The sequence below is a fragment of the Raphanus sativus genome, chromosome 3 (genome assembly GCF_000801105.2).
Source record: "Raphanus sativus cultivar WK10039 chromosome 3, ASM80110v3, whole genome shotgun sequence".
Taxonomy (NCBI): Eukaryota; Viridiplantae; Streptophyta; class Magnoliopsida; order Brassicales; family Brassicaceae; genus Raphanus; species Raphanus sativus.
Window position 1 is genome coordinate 27,318,210 of NC_079513.1, and position 22,524 is coordinate 27,340,733.

The 22,524-nt window shown below is 33.9% G+C and overlaps 4 protein-coding genes across 4 annotated transcripts; 2 read left to right on the forward strand and 2 right to left on the reverse strand.

Moving 5' to 3' along the window:
* Positions 1-1,096: 1,096 nt before the first annotated feature.
* On the reverse strand, positions 1,097-4,211 carry LOC108846137 (myb family transcription factor PHL5). The gene is made up of 7 exons (XM_018619356.2): positions 3,555-4,211; positions 3,218-3,452; positions 2,771-2,847; positions 2,657-2,696; positions 2,454-2,508; positions 2,137-2,206; positions 1,097-1,672 (listed from the first exon to the last, which is right to left on the reverse strand). The coding sequence occupies exons 1-7, from the start codon at positions 3,975-3,977 to the stop codon at positions 1,442-1,444; spliced, it is 1,131 nt and encodes a 376-aa protein (XP_018474858.2). The 5' UTR covers positions 3,978-4,211; the 3' UTR covers positions 1,097-1,441.
* A 5,519-nt stretch (positions 4,212-9,730) lies between these two features.
* Positions 9,731-10,472, forward strand: LOC108835482 (late embryogenesis abundant protein 46). The gene is made up of 2 exons (XM_018608729.2): positions 9,731-9,899; positions 9,987-10,472. Exons 1-2 carry the CDS (start codon positions 9,813-9,815, stop codon positions 10,383-10,385), a joined length of 486 nt encoding a protein of 161 aa, XP_018464231.2. The 5' UTR covers positions 9,731-9,812; the 3' UTR covers positions 10,386-10,472.
* A 4,304-nt stretch (positions 10,473-14,776) lies between these two features.
* On the reverse strand, positions 14,777-17,126 carry LOC108847840 (protein trichome birefringence). The gene is made up of 4 exons (XM_018621191.2): positions 16,144-17,126; positions 15,875-16,067; positions 15,592-15,785; positions 14,777-15,515 (listed from the first exon to the last, which is right to left on the reverse strand). The coding sequence occupies exons 1-4, from the start codon at positions 17,022-17,024 to the stop codon at positions 15,002-15,004; spliced, it is 1,782 nt and encodes a 593-aa protein (XP_018476693.2). The 5' UTR covers positions 17,025-17,126; the 3' UTR covers positions 14,777-15,001.
* A 797-nt stretch (positions 17,127-17,923) lies between these two features.
* Positions 17,924-19,358, forward strand: LOC108837054 (nucleolin 1). Its single transcript, XM_018610124.2, has 5 exons — positions 17,924-18,073; positions 18,159-18,208; positions 18,400-18,540; positions 18,617-18,739; positions 18,830-19,358. Exons 1-5 carry the CDS (start codon positions 17,939-17,941, stop codon positions 19,110-19,112), a joined length of 732 nt encoding a protein of 243 aa, XP_018465626.2. The 5' UTR covers positions 17,924-17,938; the 3' UTR covers positions 19,113-19,358.
* Positions 19,359-22,524: the final 3,166 nt, after the last annotated feature.

The window sequence follows — 22,524 nt, forward strand, 5'->3', positions numbered from 1 at the left end:
AAAGGTTTCGTCGTGTGTGTGGTGGCCGAGCTTGGATGTGACTCCGAAGCTGCAGCGTGTGTATTGAAACATCTGATTCCCTTTACTTCTGATACTGTTGTTAGGAGTGGGTTTTGGTGTTCGTGGGAGTTCCCGGTGATCTTGTTCTAGGGGGTAAATTGTCTAGTTTGAATCAGTGACGACGTTCGCTTGGAGTTGAAGACGGTGGTTCCTGGGTCCGGTGGCGAGTCGGCTTCCGAATCTAGCGATTTCCAGTCGTCGGAGATGATGACTCAATCACCGCCACGCGTTTCTCTCTGGTGTTTTATTTCAACACGTGAAGTGGTGGGCGGTGGACTGTGGGTCAAATTTTGTTGGGCCTGGAAATGTTAAGAGGTCTTTTGGATTTGTTTTTCTGTTGTTTGGACTCGAGCTCGTTTGAACCGAGTTTGTAATATGTGTTGTGTGGGCCTTTTGGCTTTTTTAATAATATTAATATCAGATGGCAAAAAAAAAATGTAAAATTTATTCTAATAAAAAAATTATAGTTACAATGAATGTGACTTTGTTGTCAAGTTCTGGAGTTGTCCTTTAATTAAAATGTTTTTATATGATTTATTAGCTTCGTATAGTTAAGTCTTTGCGATAATATCTAAGCTTAATCTAAACCATCAAAATTAATCATAGGTCACTGGTATGAGCATGAAATGGATGGACCACTTATCAACCACTTCCAAGGGCGGACGCGAAACCCAGTGGTACGCGGTTGCGTGCCCTGTCTTATTTAAAATTTTTCTTTCTAGTAATTATTATAAAATCTGATGAATGTCACACTTAGAAAATATTAGACATGATGTAAAAAGGTCATGTGCCCCATTTAAATATAGACCTAGATCAGCTCCCGACCACTTCCATGAATTAGATTTTATGCAGCAAGACTAAGGTGTTTACCTTCCTTTCATCCTGCTTTTGTTAGCATCCTCAAACATATCATGCCCACTTGTTATTATGAGCTCATGATCTTCATTTTTTCAAAATAGTATATGCAGTTTCTTGTGTATACGTAATAGTCTACTAGAGTAGTCGAGTTTTGGGAAGAAGAAAAAATATGATAAGATTAAATTGAATATTCAAAGTAGAATATATCAAAAAGCATAAAACGTGGGGTTGCTCATGCACAATGGTAAAAGTAGCGTTACTAATTTAAGAAGCTAATCTCTTTTGTATGAGTTCTTTTAAAACAAATAGATAACTAAGAATAATCTCACACATCGATTACTCTATGACTGAGACGTACCCCATCACGCACCACTTTGCAGATAAAGTACCTGATTCTGTTTCCAAGTGTTAGTGTGTGTAGCACTGTGGACATTCTCTTGTCGCGACTCCTATAACTTTATACCACTTTGAATAGAGTAGAAACATGCTTTAGGCCTTTTCTATTTAGCTAATCTCTCGTTGTTCAATTTATCTTTCTTTGGAATTGAGTATCTTCATGACTTGTTAGCATCATGGCTTCGGCGTCTTGTAACGAGAAAGGTGCAGGAGAGTGATCGGAAGCGGAGAGAGGCAGCAGTGATACTTCGAAGCTTGGTGACTTCAGGAGACTCTCTTTTGTTTTTTGCTGTTGCTCTATCATTAGTTTCAATTGTTTCCCTTGTTCTTCGATTCTCAGTTGTAGGTTTCGTTGAATCTAAAAGAAAAATAGAGTCAAATGAATTAAGATGATGAGTATTTGTAAGAAAATGTATTTACGCATTAAAATAATAGTTCACTAGCGAAATAAATATATGACATAAAAAGTGAGAAGAGCCACAAATGTTCCAATCATAAAACTACAAAAATAGAAAATAAAAAAAATTCTAACAAATAGAACATTTTGATGTAGCTTAAATAAAACGATAGCTTTTATCTAAATGTAAATTTGAGGAAATAATGAAATAGACGAGAGAAACCCTACTTAACCCCCCACAAATAGTCAAATACATAAGTATTTATTTACATTTTGTATATATATATATATATATATATATATATATATATATATATATATATCAAAGCAATTACTTAATGTAACATTTGATTGTATTTACTTGGTAAAAAAAATCTTTAAAATTAGTTGATAAACTAAGTATTTATTTACATTTTGTAACTTACCTCTAGTTGTTCATGAAGATGCCTCTGAACATCAAGTTGAAGCTGGAGTGCCTCTTTAATTTGCACTCCACTGCCTCCACGGCAAACAAAACAAAAATGTAAATTAAAATCATTAACAAGTCATTATTATTATTTTTTCTGAATAATGTCATCGTATCCTGTAGTTATTGCTACGGTAAGCCATTATGTCATCAGTTATGTCATCAACTTTGGACGTATATGGAGGAAAACAGATTCAGGGGCTTTTATTTTTTATTTTTTGCTAATTTTTTTATTATTATTATTTCACTCAAAACTTAAGGGAAAATAAAACATACGTTTTTGTGTCAAGCTGAGACAGCTCTTTGGAACAAGATCTCTTCTCAAACTTGCCTGCAACAACAAAAACTCTAGATTCGCATTATTTCCAATTTACCAATGAATTTTACCAATCAATATATATATATATATATATATATATATAGTTGTTGTTTTTTTTTTTGAGAAATAGTTATTGTTGTTGTATTACTGATCAGTTTACCTTCTCTAGGATCAGGGATGTATTTCGCAATCCTGTACTTCTGAAATATAACCCAATATTGAATAAAATCTTCCTAAAACCCAAAAAAAATGAAAAGAGAGAAGTAACGTTAACCTGTAAGTGGCTTTTAACATGAAATATTGTGAGTCCTTCAGAATCCATCAGCTTCAGTATCGCTTTGGGTGTTGCCTCTGCATAGTTTTCCATCAATTACACTTTTAGTGACCCATGCACCAAAGAAAAAGTGGCCCTTTTATCCTTAAAACAAGTATTAACTTATTTTTCAAATAGTGCGGATATTTGGTTCAAAGGATAAAGTTGTTCAATCCACTCATGATGTTAAATGAGAGCGCATAATATGACTTTTGATCTCATACAACTATACAAGCATCATAACATCTAGATGCTATGGTTAGAGAAGGTGACCGCCCATGATTCATATACACATCAAACCGTAACTTTATGCTAAATCAAAGTTACTAGCTGGATCAAGTCATAGAGAACTAATGTTTAAATCCTATAACTCTAAAGTTGAAAGTATTGTTAATGTTTATAACTTACTATCAGCACCACCAAGGCGGTCTACGCATTCCAAGAACTTGTCATGAAGGTCTTGAGTCCATCGTATCCGTGTCTTGCTCCCGGTAACCGTCCCATAGTTGCGAATCATGGAGCCTCCACAGGTTGAGAAGGAAGGAGAAGAAAATCTTGAATGAGTTTGCTTAGGTTGATGATGTGATAACGAGAAATTCAGTTGTGTTACATTAGAATTACTATAGTTCCCCCTACATGCTTCCTGCGAGCCATCAAGTAGAATCATCAGTGTTAAAAAAATATGTTTTAAAGAAAGTAAAGCTTATAAGAAAAGAAAATTTAAAAGTGGTTTTGTTTGGCATACTTGTGGATCTTGACTTGCTCCAAAACAAAGCGAGTATGAGGCTGATGAAGCATTTATTGCGGGTAAACCGTTGACGCATGATCTTTTAGATAACGGCTTTGAATACTGATCTGGAATAGGCTGCACAGGAACCATTGATTGTGGTTGGTCTAGTGATGGAGGATCCAAAGATTGATGATAAAGATACGGATGAAACGAGGGAGGATAGGGTTTTGAAGATGAACATTGTACGGAGAAGGTTTGGTTGGCTATGCCATCATCATATGGAGTAAAACTTGAAAACATCTCGGTAGTCCATGGAGATGTTTGACTGTAATGCATCTTATCAACGTCTTGTAAATTAAACGGCTGGGGCTGTTGCGGCTGCAACTGTAGTCGGCTTCCTTGTGAAGCGTTTGAGGATTCAAAGTTGATGTTATCCATTAAAGACCAACGATAAACCCGGGTTGCCTCTTTTGTATCAGAAACATATGATCTTGCTGCACTTTCGATGATATACTGAACAGAATTGAAAAAAAAAACAAGATTTGACTAAACACAAAAATCGGAGGAATAACGATCGAAATGAAATCGTGTTTCAAAAAAAAAAAAACGATCGAAATGAAATCTATTGTGTTTTTTTTTCGTTTTCTGGAATCTCTTTGCATTCCTCCAAAGTCTTCAGGTGCAAGAGGGATTACTGGATTAGTATTGATATAGGCGATGCCTTTTCTTTTAATTATTCTAAAAATGGATAGGAGTGCGCATTTTTTAATTATCCAATGGCCATAATTGCAAAAGTCCAGAATTCTTATTTCAAAAACAGATATATTATAAGAAGTAATTGTAATTAACTCCCACTTGTTTAGACCTTGTCTTTATTCTTCTTCAATTGTAGAAACATTTAAAAAGAGTCTGTTCATAAAAATAGTAAGATCTTACGGAAATAGATTTTAGTATTATTAATTCGTTCTGAAACCCTAACTGATCTTGCTAAAAAGATGCTCACTTAGTGTTATATACATAAAAGAAATATATTCGACAAATTGATGTCTGCATTTATATGTATTTATCCGTTTTGTAGAAACATCGTCAAAGAGTTTGCAAACAAAAATAGTCGACGCACTCGATTATATTATTAATTCATTTTGAGCCCTAACTGACTGTTAAACCATGCATACACATACATTATGTGGAGGCCATTCTCTATGTTTCAGACTTGGATCCAACTTATAAAAGGTACGTTCCACAGATTTAATTTGAACTAGATAACTGATCCATGAGAAGTAAAAATTGCTTATGTAAAAAAATGATAAACCATTCCCCGGAGAGATAATGTGAAAGTCTCGGTTCTCCGAAGAAAGAATGTGAAAGTTTCGGTGACTATGTGCATGAAAATTTAGTATGGTGCGGATTCGAATTCGGATCTTATGGTGGAGATCTATAGAACGCCTTAACCACCTTAACAATAGACGAGTGGTTAAAAATTGCTTATGTATCAACACTATATTCATTTTGAAGAAAAATGTGACATTTTTTTTCTTTGACATGTAAAATTTTAATAATCAAAATCTTGATTTATGGAAAATTTTAAAATAAAGTTAATAATTACAATTTAAATTATGAGAAGACTCCTAAATAGAACGTAACTAATTTGATTATATATCAAATTTTGATTTGCTATATAGATACTTAAATAAATTAATGATGAAAATGTTAAATTATGGAAATATTTCTACAAAATATAACTAAATTTGGGTAAATACTATATATAAATTTATTAAAACGGAAATTAAACTAAAACATTGTTAAACTAAATAGGAAAACTAAATCAAATATATATATATATATATATATATATATTTCTAATTTTTAATTTTGAAAATTTTCAACCAAAAAAATAAAATATCTAAAATTTTGTAAATTTTATTTTTTCTTGCTACTTAAAACTTTTTTTTGAGTATGGCGCATCAATACACTTATTATAGTACTGATTCACAAGATATTTTTAAAAAAATCTGCATATGCATCTTTTTTTTTGAAATAAAAAGGGTTAAACCCGGGTAAATGATAACACAAGTCTAACCCCCGGGTGAAGGTACAACCTACGGATAGACTCTCTCCTAAGCATTCAAATAAATCGAAATCAATAATTCATATCTGTGTGGCCGGTGGGGTTTGAACCCGGATTCGCCTTTAACTCATATCTGCATATGCATCTTGATTTCTTACATCCACATGCATGATGCCTTTAACGCTGATTCTTTCCACGGAATGACTGTTCAGAAATCAAAGTGATTCAAACATCCATGTTCATTCGAAACAGCTTCAACCAAATAAAAAAAATAACGTAGATTTTTTTTTTCCAAATTCGCCAGAGACAAGACATAAAGACCAAAAACACCGACTCCGGCCATCATTGTGAAATTTGACGGTGGCCATCGTTTTCGTAGTTAATGTGGGTAATATGATAAGTAAGCTCAAATTATGAAACTACAAATCCAGAACACAGTTGAAGTGTATTTTTCGTTGTATAATTGGTAAAAAGGTTTATATAATACCTAGAGAGCATAAAAAAATTGGAATTTTAGTTTAATCGAAGTAGTCTCATATGTATTAGTGGATCTATAGTTGACAAATCTTTTGAGAGAGGTCTTGGTTTTAAACTTGGAATTAGTATTTAACACAACCACATTGATAGCTACATGAGATGTAACTATATACTTTATATAACTGAATGCCCAATCAAAATAAATCTGTGTTTGTCAAAATTAAAGGTTGATCGGGTTTGGGATACAGTTAAGACCATTGAATAAAAATTAATATTTTACTAGAAATTCTATATTGTTCTACCCAAGATATGGGAGAATATATCTACATGGGCATCTTTTCTTTATAATGCGACTATAACGACGATTCTCGCATACATTTTATTCTTTTATTTTGACGAGCATGAATTTGATTAATAGTCTAAAAGACGTATCGAATTATTCTGGATAGGATGGATAAAAATGGCTTTCTATCTCCAAAAAGTTTTGTTTGGCTACGCTGCGCCAATTAAGTCTTCTATAGTAAAAATTTCATTGAGAGATTCAAATTCCACTTCCAAAAGTTTGTTTAGAGGAAAACCACATTCGGCACCCAAACAACAAATATATTAATAATAAAACATAGGTAATACCACAAAGAAATGTAGGAGTATCGAATTCCATTCCATACTCTAGATTAATTCAAATCTTTTGTGTTGTTTTAAAACCAAGGTTAAACCAAGGTACCGATTATTTGTAATTTTTTTACCATCTTTCAACATGCATTCACTTTCTATTCACAGACAGATCTTCTTATATTATCAATTTTTCTAAAAGATATATAATCAATATTTGTTATTGTCGTTTTCCTATGAACTCATTTAAACTGGCGAAGGCGTTATCTGTGACAAAGATATATATGAATTGATCTGCACATGAAAACGTTCAAAGCCATACCCACGTTAACCAAGATTTGACATGAACTAAATCTTATACATACGTTATCACATTTTACGAGTGTGTACATAACGTCACCAGTTTATATGTTCGGTGATTAGTTTCCTTTGGATTTATACATGATTTTGCTGCCCATTCAATATATATATAATATATTTGATCATTTCAAAAGAACAAAAATATATCTAAGCAGCTATTTCTTTTTGTTATTGTGGTATTCATATATATATTTATACAATATATACATATATATGATCGGAATATATATATTTATTTTGTTTAACTTTGCGTATAGGATATTCATTTTCTTACTTTCGTACTAATACCAATATCCTTACTTGACTAGGAATTGTCTCAAAAAATATTTAACCCTAATTTCAACGTATAGCTTTTACACATAAATGTTGTATACTATTAAACAAAATCATATCACATTTTATCTCCTTAATGCTTGTATAAGCTAACGTTAAAAATGAAACAATAAAACCTTAAAAACTCTGCTTGCACAACTCAATCTTCGCAAAACACGCAAAACACAGTGACATACACTCAAATTGTAACTCTTTCATATATCATATAGTATGATGCCTCCTCTGAGATGGTTATTTATAATGATGGTCCCAAAAAGTTGAGATGTTTGGTATTGGAAAATAACAGAAAGGAGTCCATAATCAATGAATCAATTTTAAATGGAAAGCAACAGTGGAACAACTGTAAGATTCTCCCTACGTGTTAAAATAATACCCAATAGTAGTCTTACAAGTTGCAATTCCCACTTTTTATTTAAATACGTTTCTTGAGACTGGTTCTTGGTTTTTTATATTTTATTTCCTAATTGTTTGCAAATTGGACTTTATATTCGCCTCCGCCAGTCGCAGATGGACCCCTGACACGTGTTGACATAACAAATATTTGATACTTTTTAATTAAAATATTTTTTGTTTTAAAATGTTCGATGTCGAGGTAATTTATTTTCTAATTCCGTAAATATTATTCTTTGTTGACAATTGACAAAAAAAAAAGTTCTTTGTTGGCACAAAACTCTTTTTGTTATTTCTTTCTCTATGGTAGAGAAAAGTTTGAGTAGACTTTTTTTTCTGGTAAAAATTTAAAGATGAGTAGAGTAGACTTTGTAAAGGCCATATATCTGAAGAAATCTGACCTCAATTTAAAGTTCGACAATCAAATAAAATTTGAAGTTTCTAAGAAAAATATTTTAGTTATAAGAATCACGATATATTAAGAAATTAAATCGTTCAGAATTTCCACGTATGGATAAACTAATCGTAAATTAATCTAAAAATAAATAAAAAATTATCTCTGTTTGGGGTTAAAACCCTTGAAAACTATGTATCTTCTTCCTGTTACGTATTTTACAGTTGTGGAAAGAAACTAGTAGTATTTGTTATTCTTTTAATCCTGGTAAAATTGGAAATGATCGTTTAGTATTTAGGACTAATTATTGAAAATTAATTGAGAATAGACGAATTCAATTTAAAAAAAAAACTTTTAAGCAGGTTTACAATTTTTTAAAACATTACAAGTTCTACTATATGAGGGTACCAAAACCAATCCAACACTTGAAATTAATTCTTTTATGTATTTCTATATATTTAAAATCAACTTGAGATTAACGTAAAAGTTTTATTCCAAAAGAAAAAAAGTTTTATTCCAAAAGGAGTCTACGTTCAGTCTAAACAAGGCCTTTGTGAAGCTCAACGTATCCTTCATTTTGATGGGCTCAAAGGCATCAATTAAGCCCATACTACATAAAACCTTGATGATCATCGTGGACTGAGGTCAGAATTCATTGGATTCGTATTCTCTTTCTTCTATGACTACTTGAATAGTGACAATTCAAAAGTCAAGTCACCATAAACTTGCATATCGTAGATATCTTTTCCACTAGTGAACAAAAAAAAGATGTCTTTTCCATTAAAATGCATTTTTGATTCCACTATATATCTAGTCAAGTGAGAATGTGAGATGCTACCCCGCTTTATTTATCAGTCGATGCATGCATGGTGACTATAATGCATATCAAAGTTCGGGATAGTGTATGAAGTTAACAGACTGAGAATGAAACTTAAGATCAGTCGATAATCCTAATTTACCATCGTTGCTTAAGTACTTAAAATGATACGCCGCAAAACTATATATAGCTTTTGGGAGCACTTAGGTTTCTAATGCATATTTACAAATATTTAATGCTTGTTTTGTTGGTCTTTTACCACGTTAGCTTATAATTTAATTTACTTCTTTTCATGTTTTGATGTTTCATAACTCATAATCATCTTTCGGTAGCGTTTATAACTGTTTTGGTAATTGGATATTTATAGTGATAACCTTTTGTGTACAATTATTTACATGAACAACCAATAAGAAAAACCATGTACAAAAAAAAAAAACCATGTACAAATCTATAATATTTGACAAACGACGAACTCGGATCAAACACTTGTAAAAGAAAAAAGGAAAACTACATAACTAACTCTTTGCACTATTACGCAAAGCTTAACACGTGTCGACACTTGAGCTGCTCTACGACTCTACCGCTACGAGTACACGTGTTTGATAAAGAGGTGCAACGAAGCCTACCACCTCTTGTTACATGACACGTCTGGCTGACGTGTTGCCAAGAGCGTAATTAAATAATATTCACAGTTACCACGTGGCGAAGGCAGTGCCTATTTTTATGAGACATGCTCACAAGAGCAATGAACAACAAAACACGAAGATCATAAGCTACCTTCTTGTAACATTTTGATTTTCACCAAAAAAGAAAGATAAGAAAATGCAGTCGATGAAGGAAACAGCTTCCAACATTGCAGCTTCTGCAAAGTCTGGCATGGACAAGACCAAAGCTACCTTGGAAGAGAAGGTAGGTTTATTAATTGTGTTACGATCACTTTTAAGCAAAATAATTTATTTATAAATAATGGTGATATTGGATTTGTTTTCTCTTAAGGCGGAAAAGATGACGACACGAGACCCGGTTCAGAAACAGATGGCCACACAGAAGAAAGAAGCAAAGATCAATCAAGCTGAGATGCAGAAGAGAGAAGTGCGTGAGCACAACGCTGCCATGAAAGAAGCTGCTGGAGCTGGAACCGGAACCGGAACCGGTCTAGGTTTGGGGTCAGCCACTCACTCAACCACTGGACACGTCGGACATGGGACTGGGACCCACCATATGTCAGCTTTGCCTGGTCACGGTACGGGACAAGCAACCGGACACGTTGTGGAGGGAACGACCTTGACCGAACCGATCGGGACAAACACTGGAGCTGGTCGGACCACCGCTCATAACACCCACGTCGGTGGTGGGACCACTGGGTACGGAACCGGTGGAGGATACACTGGATGAGGCGATTTCTCATATGCTTTTGTGTGTTCATATTGCTTTTCGGGTCCTACCTTTGTTTTTTTTTTCCAGTAAGAGCAACCTTATCAATAGGTTCTCAAGAGCTTTTTATTATTGTTTTAATTTAATCCAAATAATTAATTAAATTTAATTGTCTAAACTCAAAAAAAAAAACTCAAAAAGGTTCCATTGTTTTAATTTAATCCAAATAATTAATTAAATTTAATTGCCGAAACTCAAAAAAGGTTCCATTCATAATGTGCCAAGTGTATAGAGGAGTACTAAAGAGATTCTAAAACGATCTGAGAAATCTCTCATACTTTTTTGATTTTTTTTTATTTTTAATCTGAGAAATCTCTCATACTCCTCTTTAAAGTTGTTCTGAGTATGGGTTTCTTTCTTGTTCTCCGGGTCCGATGACAGATTTAACGTTGTGTATTTCTTAATTATAGTTATGTTAATTCTCAGTAATTGGTGTGTTAATATTCGTATGCCAAAACTTGAAACTCGAAGTAAGGATTGAATGGATGTTTGCGGATAACCGGCGTAATGAATGTTCCGTGCTTTCTTTCCGGTTTACAAACCAAGAGGATCATCACCAACGTCCATCATTGAACATCACCTCGTAATTTTGAGGAACACATCATTGGGGAACGCTCATTTTGTGAAACCAAACATTCAACACTCTGAAATTTACAAAAAAGAGTTGTAACATCAATTTGATATCTATTTGAGACTTTGAAAACTTTAACTGATTTAAAAGAATTACCCACCGTTGATCCCAACCTTGCTAATGTGTAAAAACATATAGAAGTATATTAAAGATCAAACCATAAAATTAGTCGAGAAATATATAAGATATCACAGAGAAAAAAATCAGTATCTAAACTAGTTTCGATTCGAAGTAATCAACACAATGAAATTAAAAATATATAGTTTCTTCATTGATACTACAACTTTTTAAAGTAAATATTTACCTTTTTAGTAAAAATATTTACTTTTGTATATCTTGCTAGCTGTTGGTTCTAAGAGTATCTGTTATTCATCAGATTAGCATTTCAAAATCGTAAAAAAATATGTGTGTTGTAGACTGTTAGGAGGAACACGTTTTGAACTTCTGCTCTATAAACAAAACGACCAGTGTGAAACAGATATGACGTGAGATCCTTGGGAATACGTACAAAATCTGTGTCGACATATTTTGATTACTGATCCATTGCGTAAAATATCTCAAGTGAAAAGTGAAAACTATAGCAAAAAGGAAGAAAAAATTAAGAAATTGAAGTTAGGAGATTCAAGCAACCGATCTTTATCTAAATTTACCATCAGAATAAATCATGTATAAGGACATCTGATGGATCAAATACATTGGCTAGCAAGGCTCCAGTGGGCCACCACTAGGGTCGGCCATGGGGATTGAAACAATTACAGATTTAAAACTATACCCAAACGTAGAGCCATGAGATAAAATATAATGTAACTAATTGATCAATTTACCCCGACTCAATCTATGTCTAATTCACGTTTTATGGAGATCGTCAAAGTCAAACAAAATGATTCATTCCTTTAAAGGAAGAATGTTTAACATGGTCTATATAAATAATTTTATCAAAATAATCAATAATTTTATCTAAATAATTTTGGGCCATGTTAAAATCAAATGATTATCAGAGAGTTAAGGTACCAATAGAGTTTTTTTACTTGTTGATTATGTACTACTGATCCTACTCTCCTAGGTTAATATAAGGATCAATATTGTGTGAATCAGCTTGTAGTCGGATATCAATCACTATGAGTAATCATTATATCAACCCACACTTTAACCTCAAACTCTTCATTCATCATTTTTCCCCTTTCTTGCATTTAGTACTTAAACTCATGTATCTCTTTCTGATTATTTAGATAGTTCATGTTTAAATCAAATGATTATTGGAGCGCTAAGATACCAATAGATAGTTCATGTTAAAATCCAATACATGTAATCAGTTTGTATATATCTTAGCTGGTTGTATATTATTTCTCCTACTCTCCTAATATAAAGGATTAATATTATGAATCAGTTAGAAGTCACTAGTCAGATTTTAATCGCTATTGAGTAATGAAACTTAGATTTTAGTTTAATTGTAGAAGAAGTAAACTCTTTTTTCAACGTCGGAAATAGATAACTTCTCTAAACTTGTATACCCCGTCTTACCTTATTTTCTATCCATCTCATTTGTTCAACGTACACAAATAAATAATTTAGCTTAAAAAGATAAAAAAAGAAAAAAGGATAATTTAGCCTTTTTATGAAATATTTTACGGCAGAAACAAACTGTCAACAATTCACCTCTTACATTTATTTTACCTCTTAAAACTTTTCACTCTTCAGCTTTTTTACTTCTTTTTTTCTTCCAAAAGGTTCATTATATCAACCCACAGTTCGACCACAAATCTTCACTCTCATTTTCTTCAACACATTTTTTCCTCTCAAGCAAGAATAAATTATCTTTTTTTTTTCTTTGTCTGGTACTTGAACTCACGTATCTCTTTCTGATCATTTAGATAGGCCATGTTAAAAACCAAATGATTATTAGATAGCTAAGATACCAATAAAGTTTTTTGTCTTCTTGGTTGTATATTATCAACTCTACTCTTTCCTAATTTAATACTTTATCCGTTTCATAAAAAAAATTCACTTAAACATTTTTCATATATATTAAAAATTGATTAAAATTTACTTATGTTTTTATTAATATTGTCTATCTAATATAATATTTTAAATAAATAAATTTATTCATATACAATGCACTTTGCAATTAACATTTAACTGAAAGTAAGTGTAATATGTGACAAAATTTATTATACTATATACTAAATTATATTAATGCACTATTATATTATATATGATATAACATCTGTGACAAAATCTATTATACTATATATAATATCAAATACTTCTAGTGGTGTAATGTGACAGTTTCTAAGGGCACCGGGATTGAGAGTATCTCAATAGGTATCTTCCCACAAAAGATATATATAATATTGAAAAAGTTAAACAGAGACATTTATTTTGTCAGAATCGATTGGTCAGCAAGGTATTTTTAACCAAAGCATAAGAAACTTTTCTACACCCGTCTATCCATTAATGGTTAGTTGTTAAAAAGAAAATAAACTATTCATATTTCGTAAAGTTAATTTTAGAAAAATGGTTTCTCGTGCATAGAATCCTCACCAAGTGTGTTCTCATAAATAGTCATCCCGTTCTCTAATTTGAAGTACGGGATAGGAAAAGTTGAATGTCGAAGTTTCTAAGAGTTATTTTTACTCTCGGTTTGGTGAAATGGTAAGTAGACGGAGCTTAAGGCTCGGAGGTTGGGTTGGGCCTTGGCATTAACCGGAAATGCCGAATGGTACTTATGGATACCTTCGATCTAAACTCCAGCCAAGAAAAAAAATGTTTTTTTTTTTGGTTTCTCTTTGGAGCCTACTCTGGCGAATCGCATACCTAATATTGATATTGCTTTAGATTGAAACACAATTTTACAAAGAAAAAATTTCGTAGTGTTGCTTGTAGTACTTCGGATGTAATCAATTAGTACACGGTTGGGGATTTTTGTGTGTTCATTTTATACAATTATAGTAACATTTTTCGAATTCATTGAGAATCTCCAAGAATGTGGAGATGTTTGTATGGGTCTTTCAACAAAATGTCACTCGCTACTTTTTCATTAGATAAAGCTATTTGTACGAGTCTCGGACTGTGTACTTCAGATATTTCCAGCTTTCCTCAGATTTTAAGCATTCCTTATCTTAATTTCTACACAAACATAAAGACACTGTATCTACTTTTCCCAATCTCAAACCAAAGTCACATGTCCCTATCAACTCCTACATTAACAATTAGTTTAATAGGTAAGAAAAACGCCACGTGAAGAACAACTGCACCAGGTTGGATCCAATCGCACTGAACTCATAAAAAAGGAGCATTTGACCTAGTGTAACATTTTTTAAGAGCTTTCTTCTTAGTCAAAAAAGTCCAAACATCCCATGTGAGACGTCGTGACCAAACCCATTGTCTTCAGATCCTATATTTATTTTCCGAAATTGGACAAATCTTGCAAAGTAATTGTCGGAACTGTCGGTGGTCTACAATCTCTCACATCACTTACTACATCCATGGTTCCAAATCCAAATTCTTGCGTTTACACTTACACTTATAAAACTAGAACTTAATTTCAACATAAAAAGAACAACGTTTGACCACAACAAGATACATGTTTCCAAATGCAAATTCTTCCGTTTACATTTATCCTAGAACTAAACTTTATTTCAACAAAAAAAACAAAGAATAATGTTGAACCATGTAATAAAAAACTCGCAAACCAGGCTCTAGTTAGATCATCAAACACATGTAAACATCAATCACTGTAATCAATTCCATTATAAAATATTTCTTTGGAGCCAAGTATAGTAACCGTGGTAACAAAAGCATTTACAATAAATTGTAGCAAAGATATAAGAGAGTAAACCATGCTTTTCATCTTTTTTTACTCTACACATTCTATAACCAACTAAAAACAATCAAACCGAAGTAATCCAGAGATCAAACAAGTATTCGAGATGGAAAAAAAACCTTTTTAAGGTTTCCGTTGTGTTTGGCCAAGCTGATTGAGTTTGACCAGCAGCTCAGCGTAGAGGATCTCGTTCCAAGAGTCTGGAACACCAGGGAGGCACCAGTGGCTGCAGTCTTGATACAGCAACGGCGTTTTCTTCTCTTTATCCGATAAGCTCTGTTTCCGATACACCGAAGGGTGGCCATCCTTTCTGTAGTCCGTTAATCTGGTGATGTTTAGATACGTTACAGGCGTTCTCATACCCCTTAACACTTTCTCTAGCACCTTCATTTTATCCGGGTACGGTGTCAGGTACGTCTCGTTCCTGATCGGTTCCGTTTCGCTATCGCACGCTCCTCCCGAGTTCCATTGCCCACCGCTGAAATGCGAGGCCGAGTAGCCACGGAAGAAAACAAGGGACTTGTCAGGGTTCACATTCTTCTCAACCCATCGACCCCATGTGGTCAAAGCTTTACGGAAAGCTTCGAGTACCGCGAGTTCGTGATACACATTGCTCCCTTCTTGATAATAATCCTCCCTATTAAAACCAATAACAATCAGTTCTATACATTACCACAACAAAAAGACAGAGCAAGGGAGTTTTGTTTGTTTACCCTTTGGATGTTTTCTCGTGAGTCCACCAATGTCCGGTATTAAAGACAATAATATCAGCTCCTTTGTACTGCTCCGAAGACTTCCCAACCAGATCAAGACGTAGCGTCTCCTTCTTTGTTCCCTTCTTGTCAACAATCTCATTTTCTTGGACCAAAAACGGTGAAACAAAGAACTCCACCGTGCAATTATAATCCTATCAAATAAAATAAAAAAACAAAAAACTTAAAACAAGATTTAAAAAAAAATGAATTGATGTAAAGAGAAATCAAGAAAGCTATTTACCTGGAAGACGAAGGAGTACTCAGCCTCCCCACGAAAATGATGTCTACCACTAGCTTCATAGACGTTACTCTCATCTTTAGCTGATCCTTTAAGCATACAAACCAGAGACTCCCACATGTTCCTATTCAGAGAATCACCCACGAAAACTAGCCTTCTTCCTCTAAGCATCTCCAGCATAATACCTCCATTTAACCTTCAATTTTCATTAATATATACTAGTCAATTATTAAAAATAAATGTAAAATTAAAACAAGTTCAACTAGCGTTACCTCGGTAAACTACATTTCTTAGGTTTCCACTTGAGTTTCTGAAAGTCTTTGTCGGGTCTTCCGTTTGAGATACAGTTGAACTGTTCGTCGATGATCTTACACGAACCGGGTTTGTAAAGTGGATACGTGTCGTCCATGATCCATTCGCCGTCGAAGAACTCGCAGCCCTTGAGAGACTCGCTCCACTTCTCGATCTCTTGTTCCAATAAAGAAACAGAACCGGTTTGCTTCCCCGGTTTAGAAGGAGTCGATGAGGTGGAATTGGATGTCGGATCCACCACCGACACCGGTGATTTCGACGGCGACGGAGCTTCATCGGCGGTAGGCAACTGATTAGTCGATTTTGTCGGAAGCAGAGGCTGCGACGTGTTGGTTTTCGCAACCGGTTCGGTCCGGTTTACGACCGGAGATTCAAAGGTCGTGTTTTTATCAACTGGTGTTTGGTTTCCCGGCGGCGGTGCTTGCGAAGTAGTGTTTTTAACGACAGAACTCGAGCTTGGGGAAGGAGAAGTGGAGTTAACGGAGACGGGGACGGTGGTGTTAGACGCGGCGGCGTCGCTAGATCTATTGGTGGGGTTCGTTGAAGTGACATTGGGGATGATGTAGGAGAAGATCGAGGAGACTGAAGCGGTGGTGGTGTTGGAGGAGAAGGAGGAGGAAGAGAAGATGTTGGAGAACCAAGGAGAGCTTGAGTTCGGAGAAGGACTGAACGCGAAGAAGAGAGTGAAAGAGACGAAGGTGATCACGAAGGCGTAAGCGAATGTCGATGTTTTTTTCGGTTTCACGGCGGAGATGAAGCTTCTTATCTCTGCTGCGGCGGCGGCGGTTGTTGTTGTTGTTCCGCCGTGAATCGGCATATATTTGACGGCGTCCGACGCCATGTAGTGTGCGTGGATGAGTGTTTTAGTGGTTGAGAGAGAGAGAAAGAGTGCTTTTGTTTAGGGTTAGAGAGAGAAAGAAGTAAGTAGAGATGAAGATGACTTTTAGGGTCGCATATGTCTGAACGACACCGTTAAAGAGGATGACTTAAAGTGGAGAGTTATTTCTGTAGAATACCCCTCGACTTTGAAGTTAATTACGGGAATGACACTATCAAAGTGCGTGTCGGTGGTACAAGATTCGACTTTTTATTTTTTTTTCTTTTATTCCTGCATCTACGGTCAACAGGTTAAAGAGGAGAAAGAGATTAATGTGAATGGTTGGGAAGCTTCTTTTTACACACATGTTTCAACTGTGTAATTAATTACTGCAGAGTTGTCTTATTTGTACTACTCCTGATTTAATGTAGTAATTAATTACTGCAGAGCTGCCATTTTTTTTTGAACTATGCCTGCTTATCCTTTGTCATTTTTTGGTTTCCCAACTCATCCATCTTCTGGATAAGCTCTATCTGGTCACCTCTTTTCCCAAACCTTTGAAAACAAAGATATCTTAAACTTTGACATGAAAACTTCAAGATATCTCATCATGTTATTAAAAGAAAATGGCAGCTCTTGCATCAAACTCTCAAATGCTAAAGAGACAAAGAACAATTCTGGAGGAAAGAGAGGAGTTTGAATACGTAGAAGAAGTGTTGGGTTTTGTTGTTTACAATTACGAAAAGGCCTAAGAGGAAATTATTATCAGCCAATTATGTCCAACGGTTAAGATTAGGATGGGCTTGGGTGTAAGCCTGCAAGGCCCACTCGTCAGAAAATGTTTATTTAATGGAAATGACGGTTGTGCCCTAAACTAGGGTAATGGAGACGATATAAAACTTCATTCCGAACCGCATAATCCATAGAACTGATAAAAAATGTCGCCGCTTAAGGATATCCTAGCAAGGGAAGCCGAGAGGGAAGCCGAGAGGGAAGCCGAGAGGGAAGCCGAGAGGGAAGCCGATCTTCTCAGTTCGCCTCCGGCGGACAGTTCCAAGAGGATGAGAATCATTGTAAGCAATCTTCTTCTTCTCTGATCGTTATGCTCATATTTGCTATTGGTGAACGGTTTCTGATTTGATCTTCTTGTACCTTTAGGGGCTGGAATGGGACGACCCTCGTACTCTTGTATACAAATTCAAAACCCGGTAAAAATTGATTGCTTTGTGTGTGTTGTAGATTTATGTCTGTCTGTCTGGAACGTTGACTGTTTTTTGTTTGTGCGTTTGAAATTTGATCCCTTTGTTTTGTTTTGAGTCTGTAAGATATATATGTTAATTCTTTAATCCAATTATTACAGTAACATTGATTGTACTTGTTCTTGTCCCGATTATTTCAGTGAGGTTGGGAGGGTTTTCGTTGAGGGGTATGACACCAAGCTTCCACATGATGATGTCGATGGAGCGTTGAGAAATCACTTCTCATCATGTGGAAGGATCACTGATATTCTTATCCGCGAAACAGATGAAGGACTATTAAGGTTTGTTGTTAACTTCATGTTTTCACAGCTCTACTCAGTAAGCGCTATCACTAACTTTTTTATTTTTTTTTCGCAGCCGTGCAATCATTTTTTTCCTGGCAGAAGGCGCAGTAGACAAGGCGTTGCAACTTAGTGGAAGTGACGTTGGAGGATGGAAGGCCATTGTTACGCCCTATCCTTTTCCGAAATATCAAGGCCGGTATGTACATTTTCTTGAAATTTTTACTATGTTTGAATATTTTTTTTAATATTGTTGTTAAATAACATAGATCATCGCGTACCATTGCAGTTCCATTACCGTAAATGTTACTGGGTATGACATCTCGCGTAGTGAGATTGATTTCAAGAGTGCAATTCGTCAACATTTCTCTTCATGTGGAGAGATAAGCCACTTCAAAATTTCCAAGAAGGTTGCTTCAGCTGAATTTGATGTTGATGGAGAAGATGCGCAAGACAAGGTGATGGAACTTGATGAAAGCATCATGTGTGGAAGCAAAATACATGTTGATGTTATTTGTGGGGCAATAACCACTGTTCACACCAGGCGTCATCTTTCCCGCAAGATGATCTAAGGTGCTTTGGAGGAGCCTTTCTATCTATATGCTGTTTTCTTAACAAGTTTAGGAGCTTTCGACACTTTTTAACTAATGCACACGAAACATGGAAGATATGATTCCAGATAAGTATGTTTAAAACAAGAAGACCCAAGTAAACGAGTTTTTCTTTTCTAACGCTCAAGACTTAATAACTTAGATGCACATATTCAGGAAGAAACGGCTTAATATTTAACAATATATAAAGTTACAGAACCTTCTATTCTTCTTTGGTACATCAGAGACACTTGGTGGTTTATAACCACACGAACAACCCAAGCAAAAAGAGTACAAAAAAAAGTTAGCCCAAATAGCACATAAATTCATAAAGTGACTCTAGACGTAAATTTCTCTTAGATTTGTCTTTACTTTAAAGTAATTCCAATCCAATTGTTAGTAGTTATAGCAGACGAAACTTGCGATCTTTATAACATATTATCATTTCTCCTACCTTCTTTCTCTTCTCCATTACTTAGCTATACATATACTTTATTTGGACCCGCGCTTTTTATAAACTAAATTTTATATAAATTAGTTATTAGTATTTTGTATTGCTGTAAATTATTATGATACTAAGTCTTATTGTTATGTCAAAGAATGATTCTTAAAAAAAATATAATCTATGAGTTAATTTAATTTAATTTTTGTATGTATACTATTATATAACTCTCTTTTAGATTTTAACTATTTTACACCGACAAAAAAAAACTTAAATCGACCCAAAATGCATGTTGGGATCCAGGTTGGTATATTAGATATTTTCTTGAATCTACTGGTCTCTGTTCGAGTCCGGATCTTATCCGAGATCCAATCGGGTACCTAAAATACCCAAAAAGTTTTATGTATATTATGTATATTTGAGTATTTATAATATATCTGTGGTATTACATACACATTTTAAGTTTTGGGATCAGAGTTTTGGTTATCATTTCGAGTTTCGGGTTCAATTTCAAAATATATATATCTATTTATATAAAGTTCACTTTCCTCCCTCCTGAGCTATGACAACTCAGCATCCACGTCATAAACTCGCGTTCTCCCGTGCTGACACGTGTCCCGCTAGCCAAAACTCCGTGTTTCATTTATTCCGATTTATATTTCGTTTGGGTTTTAGATTGCACACAAACTTTTAAATGAATCTTTGTAAAGTCCACCTGAAAAATAAGCAACTCTGACTTAAAACGCGTCGTTTTCTATTTTTTCATAGCCAACTTCGGATTCTCCATAGCCTCCGTCAATTCTTAACGCCACCAGATTTCTTTACCTATTCACGTCACCGGCATTATTAATATTCAGGCGGTACAAAATCTCAATGAAACCAAACGACGCATTAACCAATCCTCTCCACTCCTACCACAATTTTTCCTTGAATGCATCGCCTATTAATTATTTTTCTGAATCCTCCACTATAAAAAGGTATGTTCTATACCCTCAAATCCATCAATTAAAGCTTCTCAATCTTAAGCTCTCCAAAAAATCCGGTGAGTTTAACGTGATGGTGTCGACTACTTGCTTTGTGTTGTTTCCAATTTGGGACCTGATAAGCAATCGTAATGAAAAGCCAGAGCTACGCCCATGACCTCTCCGCTCATCACAGCGACGTCCGTCCGTCAATTCGGCGCGGTGTTGTAGTGATTACTCTTTGTGAGCAGTACAGAACAGATTTGGTTTAGAATCAGAGGGACCCGACCCGTGTGAAGAGAAGCAGTGGTCTGAGAATCGTGTGGCGTTACATGAGAGGTGGATCTGAGCGACTAGAGGAGGTGAAGGAGTCTCCAGATGGGGTGTGGTGTGTTGTGACGGTTGTGGGAGGATTTGGATGCGGTGGTTATGAGTAGGAGTACAATGAAAGATACATCAATGATGATGACGATGAATTCACAAGGAGAAATATTTTTCCGTTGAGGTTTCAAAAAGGTTTGTAACAACACCATTTCTTATATGCGTAACATACGGAGCAGAGAAGTGAAGGAAGGACAAGAAAGAAGGAGGAGGAGAGAAAATACGGGAAGGAGAGGAAGATGATGATGACGGTGGCGGCGTTAATTCCGAAGGAAAATGAAATTATAAACAATTAGGTTTGTAAGCACACATGTAAATATGTCACACGCTTACAAAAAATAAAGAAACGCTTTGGTTCAAAATTTTACTAATTCATTAACTCAACCAATTGGTTAAGCAAGCCAGATCATTTCAGTTTCTTTAGGAAACATAGAATCCTTCGGTTGAAAAGTTACTTGATTCATTGACTAAACTAATTAATTAAGCAAATCGGGTTAAATAAACTTTCGTATTATAATATACCTTAACATTGTAAAAGATGTTTTTATTATGATACATCACATTAATTTATTATTATTTAATATTTTAAATTTAAAATTGCTTATTAAATAGTTCAAATGATATATTTTAATATTTTCAACTGAAAATTTCTTAATAAAGTTAATAAATTTATTTTTTTTATATTTTTAAACAAGAATTTATTTTATAAGTAGATATAAATTCAGTTACGAATATCTTCATTGTTCACATCTACACGAATGCTGAGCAATTATAATATGAGCTTAAATAATTTAATATGTACATATATATTTATTTATTTAACATTTATAAATATATAATAAAATGAAATAATTTATGCCTATAATATAATTATTGTAAGTATTATATTTTATATGTTAGTCGGACATATTTGGTTTTAAAAGTTCTATTCAATTTTTTTTTGCCAAAAAATATTTCTAATCAATAATTTTAATAACATAGTTAACTTTGTTTTCATATATAATAATACATATAAAATTCTAACAAACATATATATATATATAATATGGATGTATAAATAGTAACAATAGTTTCATATAATCTATTTATTTATCTTAAAGTATTTTAAGTTATTGAATAATTTATTTCTTTATGTTATGAAAATTCTTAGTTTTAAGAAAAATGGATAAACAAGAAAAAAATTGTTTCTTGAAATAATATATAAATAAGAGAGAAGTAGCTTTACACTCTCCTTATTCCAATCCACCGTTGTTTAAAAAAAATCTATGTATATTACTGTATATAATTTATATAATAACTAGATAAGTATATAATTTCTTATAAATATTAAAATTGTTGTAAATTTTAATGAATCTTAATACTACTTTTAGTTAAAAATAAATAAACATTTTATAAAATTATAATATTAATTTATTTACTCGTCTGCCCGCCCGTAGGGCGGGTTTACCCTAGTATATATATATATGTGGGTATCTTTCAGCTTTCCATGTTAGATTTTAAATAAAATTTTAAAATTTTTGAATATTTTTTAAATACTTGTTTGGATTTTTTTTTGTGTTTTAGTGTTTCATAATATTTTTTTGAGGTTTTAGGATTTTTCCAATATTTT

Coding starts and splice junctions, on each gene's coding strand:
- LOC108846137 (XM_018619356.2), bottom strand. CDS start 3,977: ATGGATAACATCAACTTTGAATCCTCAAACGCTTCACAAGGAAGCCGA. Junction 2,697..2,770: donor ATGTTAAAAGCCACTTACAG/GTTAACGTTACT, acceptor GTTATATTTCAG/AAGTACAGGATTGCGAAATA. Junction 2,509..2,656: donor CATCCCTGATCCTAGAGAAG/GTAAACTGATCA, acceptor TTGTTGTTGCAG/GCAAGTTTGAGAAGAGATCT.
- LOC108835482 (XM_018608729.2), top strand. CDS start 9,813: ATGCAGTCGATGAAGGAAACAGCTTCCAACATTGCAGCTTCTGCAAAG. Junction 9,900..9,986: donor AAGCTACCTTGGAAGAGAAG/GTAGGTTTATTA, acceptor TTTTCTCTTAAG/GCGGAAAAGATGACGACACG.
- LOC108847840 (XM_018621191.2), bottom strand. CDS start 17,024: ATGGCGTCGGACGCCGTCAAATATATGCCGATTCACGGCGGAACAACA. Junction 16,068..16,143: donor AAGAAATGTAGTTTACCGAG/GTAACGCTAGTT, acceptor TGAAAATTGAAG/GTTAAATGGAGGTATTATGC. Junction 15,516..15,591: donor CACGAGAAAACATCCAAAGG/GTAAACAAACAA, acceptor TGGTTTTAATAG/GGAGGATTATTATCAAGAAG.
- LOC108837054 (XM_018610124.2), top strand. CDS start 17,939: ATGTCGCCGCTTAAGGATATCCTAGCAAGGGAAGCCGAGAGGGAAGCC. Junction 18,074..18,158: donor CCAAGAGGATGAGAATCATT/GTAAGCAATCTT, acceptor TTGTACCTTTAG/GGGCTGGAATGGGACGACCC. Junction 18,740..18,829: donor TTTCCGAAATATCAAGGCCG/GTATGTACATTT, acceptor GTACCATTGCAG/TTCCATTACCGTAAATGTTA.